The sequence below is a fragment of the Melampsora larici-populina genome (assembly GCF_000204055.1).
Source record: "Melampsora larici-populina 98AG31 unplaced genomic scaffold MELLAscaffold_42, whole genome shotgun sequence".
Classification (NCBI taxonomy): Eukaryota; Fungi; Basidiomycota; class Pucciniomycetes; order Pucciniales; family Melampsoraceae; genus Melampsora; species Melampsora laricis-populina.
In genome coordinates, this window is record NW_006768806.1 from 784,066 (window position 1) to 790,209 (window position 6,144).

The 6,144-nt window shown below is 40.9% G+C and overlaps 1 protein-coding gene across 1 annotated transcript; it reads right to left on the minus strand.

Annotated features, from left to right (window-relative positions):
* Positions 1-4,460: 4,460 nt before the first annotated feature.
* On the minus strand, positions 4,461-5,735 carry MELLADRAFT_91476 (uncharacterized protein; the record flags this gene model as incomplete). Its single annotated transcript, XM_007414290.1, has 6 exons — positions 4,461-4,519; positions 4,590-4,617; positions 4,769-4,855; positions 4,964-5,116; positions 5,226-5,310; positions 5,677-5,735. 6 exons carry the CDS (start codon positions 5,733-5,735, stop codon positions 4,461-4,463), a joined length of 471 nt encoding a protein of 156 aa, XP_007414352.1.
* Positions 5,736-6,144: the final 409 nt, after the last annotated feature.

The window sequence follows — 6,144 nt, forward strand, 5'->3', positions numbered from 1 at the left end:
AATACAGGTGATTTTTTCCTTGTAACTAGCTGAAAACCGATTTTGGAGATTACAAATTTGTTCAGATGTGCTCCAAGTTTTGATTACTAAAGGGCATCTTGTAGCCCACGTGTTACTGATCACTTAGGACACCTATATGACCTACTTCTGATGAGTGATGAGTAAGATATTGAGTTGTGAAGTTAAGGTTTTGAGCATGACATGTTGACTTGTGACTGTAAATTCGAGATTCACACCAATTCTTTATTTGCCTTATAACTTTTTTCATACACCTCCGCTACTATTGATTTAAAGTTTGTACATTATGTAATCCACTCTTTTGCGTTGAATGAGCCATCTACCAACCTATTCTGACGTCATTTGACATATGTAATTAGCTGAAAACCTCCATTTTCCACGAAATTCACCCATTTTCTCCACTTTTCACAGCTGCTACTCTCTTTTTCTTGCTCATGTAATATGACATCATCCTCTATAAGCTTAAAAATCCCGGAAAATCCTCTTGGCAACCTTAAATTCCATTACTACCACTATTACATAACCAAACTACACATGTACCTCTTGTTTACCAACTTTGAAAAAGTGCCTTTTCCCTGATAACTTTTGTTTCTCCTTATCAAACTTCAAGATTAAAATTGTCATAGTATAATATAATGTTGTTCTTCCATATTCTAACCTCATAATACCCATAACTTTCTTTTTACTAACCTAAAAACCATTTTCCAACCTATGTACCTATAATTTTGAATTTTTCTTATGTTTTTCTTTCTTTCTTTTTTGTAATGAGTTTGTAAGTAAACTATAATGATCTTAATGAATAATGTGAAATAAACTGATGTAATGTTAACCTTATGACCAATACATAAGCCTACAAGAGCTTCAATTGATCAAAAAACCTCCATTTCGAATTTTCTTTCCTGCTGAATCCTGCTAATAAACTGGTAAACTGCTAATTGTGAAGTTTTAATTGATCCCATAAATTGATCACCACAACGGTCCACTGAATACTCCAGCGATTCGTACGTTGGTCGCCTCTTTTACAACCCCAACCACCTACAATCAACACCTCCCTCGCAACAACCCGGAGTTCACGATGTCATCCCACCACAACAAGTCGTCGCACCGTACCCCAATTCTCCTCTCGGACGCGATATTGCTCGTAAACAACAACACAGCGCGGTACAGTCATTCCAGCTGAATTCACCACAACTCAACGTCTCTCTCAACACCTCACAGCATACTGGCAGCAACACAAATGTGACTGCTTCAAACATTAGCTCATCAGTACCGCGTTGTCATCATTACAGTCTCAACAATGCTGACACCGCGTGCCACGCCCCTCCGCCTCCACCACCCACTCAAATGCCCTACCAACTCGACTATCAATTGCTCCTTGCAAAAACACAAACTCAGGTTTGGGTGCATTACCTCATCATTTGTCGCCTGCTCGTCAACCCGGCGCAAACCACCCTGCTCCATTTGTCACCGAAGGACCTCATGATGGCCTTCCGTTTAGCCAGAATACGTATGCAATATTCCTTTCCAAAAAAAACACGGGTGCTGATGGACTATTCAGCAGTGCTGCCATTTACAACAATCTGAACAGAAACACTACCTCCTGCGTTACTCATACGTCCTCGTCCCATCAGGCAACCTCAAGTTCTTCCCGTATAGAGACTACTAACAGCCAATTTATTGATACGGAACCCTCCGTCCTCACAGTCGCCAAAGAAGACACATTACGAGCATTTAATTGCCGACTGTTTAAACGCAAGGACGACTTTGAGGCTATATGTAGCGCACTCCGTAAGATTAACGCAGAAGCTCCGTTTGAGGACAAAGGGACCAATCTCTTGGACTATAGTGACGCGTTCGTCGCGGCAATGCGTGCGCACGCTGAGTACTTTTTGTCCCGCCTCAGGATCTTTAACAGCACCAACAGACCGTCAAAACAGAATCGATAGAGTTGTTTCACGCCCTACATATATGCTCATTTCAACATTTTGTTTCAAACTTGTTTTCTCTCACTTTTGCTCAGGTGCTCAGTTCAACGCTAACGTTTCTTTCAAAACTCGTTTTCTCTCACTTGTGTTACTCATTTCAACGTTTCTCTCAAAACTCGTTTTATCTCACTTTTGCTTGCTCGTCAGGCATGTACATCTAATTTGTCAGTTTTGCAATCTCGTTCCATGTCTTTCAGTTCAGTCCGCTTTTGTGCTATCCATGCTTGTAAATCCAATCTCCGTGGCTTTCCTTCATTGTAATCCAAGATTTGGGTTTACGATAAGAGTGATTTCCGCGCTGATGCGCGGACAAGATCGTGATCCGCACTCCGCGGGTTTGCAGAGCAACGCATATGAGTCTTGAGTCTGCGCACCCATTGGCCCCTCGGCCATAATCGTAGTCCCTCGGATCATAGCTCGTAATCCCTTGACCAATTACGGGCCGTGCGCAAGTTTCTGGTGGAATAAGCACGTGCAAGAGCATCAGCACCGGGACCTTGTAAAAGAGGTCCCTGTATCTGACATATGCAACAGGAGAGCAGGTGTATTGCAAATTTCCCAGAAAATGTAAAAATTGAAGAAATCGATGCTGTGTAAAATGTCCAAATGTACAGATCATACTGATGACCGGGTGGGGGCTTTGAGTCTAATTGAGAAGACTTGTGCAAGGTTGTAGGGTGTCGGATAGAGAAGATTGGTGTAAAGTTTTGATGTTTGGTCCAGTTTGGTCAATTTTTGGAATATACACTGCAGTCCATTAATGGACAGCAGAGGGATGATTTTACACAACGCGTAAATCATACAGGTCATCTACAAGGTCCGGTGCCTCGTGTTTAATATCACGGGTTTGTAAAATGGCATGTATTTGCCATTTTACAAGGTCCCGGTGCTAATGCTCTAAGAGCCTCTCCAACATGGACCTGTTCTGTAAACCAAATACAGACCCAAAAAAAGATTGCTGCCAAAATTATGACAGCTGTATTTCATTTTCAGCTTTGTTGCATCCAACGCGCACATGAGGTATGGGTTTTTGAGTTGTTTTGAGCTGCCCAAGTTGCCAAACCCTCGCCCAATTGAGCCACCAAATAGCCATCAATTGGTTGGACAATAAGAAGAAAGGACACATGTGGTGACTTGACCACCACATGTGCCAAATGCCTGTCCAATACTTGGCCAATACAGCTTGCTGTAAAAGTTCAGTTGGTACTCCATATTTGGAGTACCAACCTTGTGAAAGGTGTTTTGCTGGAAATTCAAACTCACACACATGGTGAGCTGTCAACTATCAAGACCGCACTGGATGTGTTGATACAATCACAGGGGCCAAAATTGATGCTCACAACTATGTGAGCATTGTAGACTTTCCTGAAGTCTCCAAAAATGATTCATTTTGTTTCAGAATCATTCAATTCATGAGTTTGGTAGTGTTCAGGAAATCAGGCTGTTTTGCTCAGATTTTGCTCGGCGTTGCTGGAGAATGCTCATTTTCATCACGGATGAGCATTCTTTGGGCTCAGTCTCTGAGATGAGTATTCAGGATCCGCTCATGAGGCATACTCAGAACAGCTCAGAACCTCCCCAAGATGGAAAAAAACTCATTTTTTTCACCACCCTTCCCAATACATGTCAGAACTACACCACAAAATTACACCCCTTTTGTTCAAATTGGGTTTGCAGGGTACCCAAGAATCACGGCCGGAACCTGGCTCAAATTCCGCAGGTTTTTGAGCAGAGACCTGTTTTTTGACGGGTTGAGTTTGATATGTATAATCTCCAAGTACCGCTTCTCAAAAGCTCTCAAAGATTTGAGAAGTTTAATCAACAGTCAGACTACCGAGCTGACCCAGATCGACCAAACATTACAACTCATGAAGTCCAAGGTTTCTGAGATCTCGAAAGAAACTGTGAACCTGAGTCAGATGCCCGATATCAAACATTCTTATTTGATCAAATCAGAATCCAAACTATTGAGAATAGCATCAAGTTTTGAAAAGGTTTTGAGTAAGAGGAGTGAAGTGGAAAGCAGAGCTATTGAAAGGATAGTTGAAGGTGCTTGGGAGATGGTTCAGATGGAAGAAATGGGAGTGGATCAGTTTGTGATTGCACATCAGATTGGGCTTGAAGCATCTTGGGTGAAGTCTTGGATAGAATCTGAATCACATCCATTCATGAACGAGGTTGAGGAAGAGAGTACAAAAATTCATAAACTCGAGTCACTTTCAACCCAAATCGAAGGCGGAGCAAAGGCTAAGATCAAAGACATTGGCTTGAACTCTTCTACCTCTTCAACTTCTTCTGCGAGGTTGAATGAAGAGAATGATTGATTGAAACGGAGGTTTATGAAGATCAAACAATTGGTTGTATCCAGACTAAAACAAAAGAAAGATGATGATGCTACAAAGAGTAAACTGCTGTTATGTGATAAACAAAAAGATACAAGGACAACCAGATGAAAAATTAAGCAGGTATAGCTTTGAGTTGTTTTCCAGGCTCTTGTGACTCCACCTGCTCTAGAACTGTGATCATTCCCAGGAAATCAAAAATTCAGAAAGGCAAGACAATGAAAGCTAGGCAGACTTATCCTACCTGGATTCGGTAATTCTGGAAGACGAGTCTTGGGAGCATCTGGTAGATCAATTGGGATAGATAGTTAGACTTCGAGTTGTGAGTTCTGTTTGGTCATCGATTTTGAAACGCGTGAATCAAGCGCTAGCAAAACTAAATTTCAGGATATAGGATTAGTTGAGCAAATAAAAAACCCTGACCTCTTGGGCTTGTAATGATTCCATTTCTTGTTGAACCTCTTCTTCTTCCTCTACATTCATCTTTGACATCATCATCTCATCAATCTCCTACAAACCTGATTCCAGTCCCCAAAGTTAGAAACATTATAGACAATCAAGTAAGTCGGGTATAGTCGGAAGTCTTGAATCTTGTTGGTTTAGACAATATGTACTCACCCTTTGATATGCAATCGCTTCATTAGTATCACTCATGAGTTTCTCGACACTGTCAAGATCCATTTCTTTGTGTACTTCCTTCAAGACTTTATTTCCTTGTTGAAGACCAAACAATACATCCTTTTCAATCAATGAAAATTCAACGCTCAAAACCTATAAAAAGCACATTCAGTCCAAGAAGTAAAAAATGATTTGATTAGATTCATGAGTGATGGCAATGGCTTTGCAAGGCACGTCGGCCTTGGAGGAAGGTTGACTTTACCAAATTTTGTAATGTTTCAAGGTGTTGGTCCGTTGTAATTAATAAACCTTCTTGATATTTTTTCCTATGTAATGCTAAAAGAGCTCTAGATTATTTCCTTTTGATAATGTATCCTTTGCAATATTTTGTTCTTGATCCGCAAGAATCTCGATCTGATTTATCAAAAAAGTACAATGTTCATAAGAATTCATTTCAAAGTAAGGCAAACAGATTGATAAGTTTTCATATCTTTTTCTTGTATCGTTTCAATTCATCTCGTTGTAGTTTCATACTTCAAAAGCCAGAACGAGAGTGAAGGAAGGCACATCAAGTCAAAAGTCGCCCTAAGTGAATCAAGATGATCACGCATAAAAAAGATTGATAGGCCTCCCACCAGTACCAAAAATGATCATCTGGGAGGGTGGTAGGCCAGCCGTGTGTCTATCTTCTTGAAGCGTCAATGGATGCTCACTCAAGGAGGGCACAATCTTGAGATGTGATTTGAGAATTAGAACTGCCAGCCTGACCCATCTGCTTGATAGGATAGAAAGTTGTTGGATAATTTGTGAGAGAAAGCTCAAAGTATTTGTGAAGTATATCAAAGTTTATAAGAAATTAAACAAATTGTATTTCAAACTTCAAGATACTCAAATCAAATTACGAGAACTCGAGCTCCTTCAAGTTTGAGAGGACAAATCAGCGGTGGTGGTAGCGGTCTTCGAAACCGAGTCAGCTTGATGTCTATGAACCGGAGTCGAACTGCGTTTGGGTTTAGCACTCCACCCTCTACTTGAATGAACGGAATTGAAGAGAAGGGACCCAATATCGAGCCCAACCAAATCAAAACATTGACCAAATGGTCGGAAAGGTTGTGAATCGACTTGCAGTAAGTGGTTTTGTTGCTCTCTTTGACTCCGGATTGCTTAACCCAGTGTTTGCC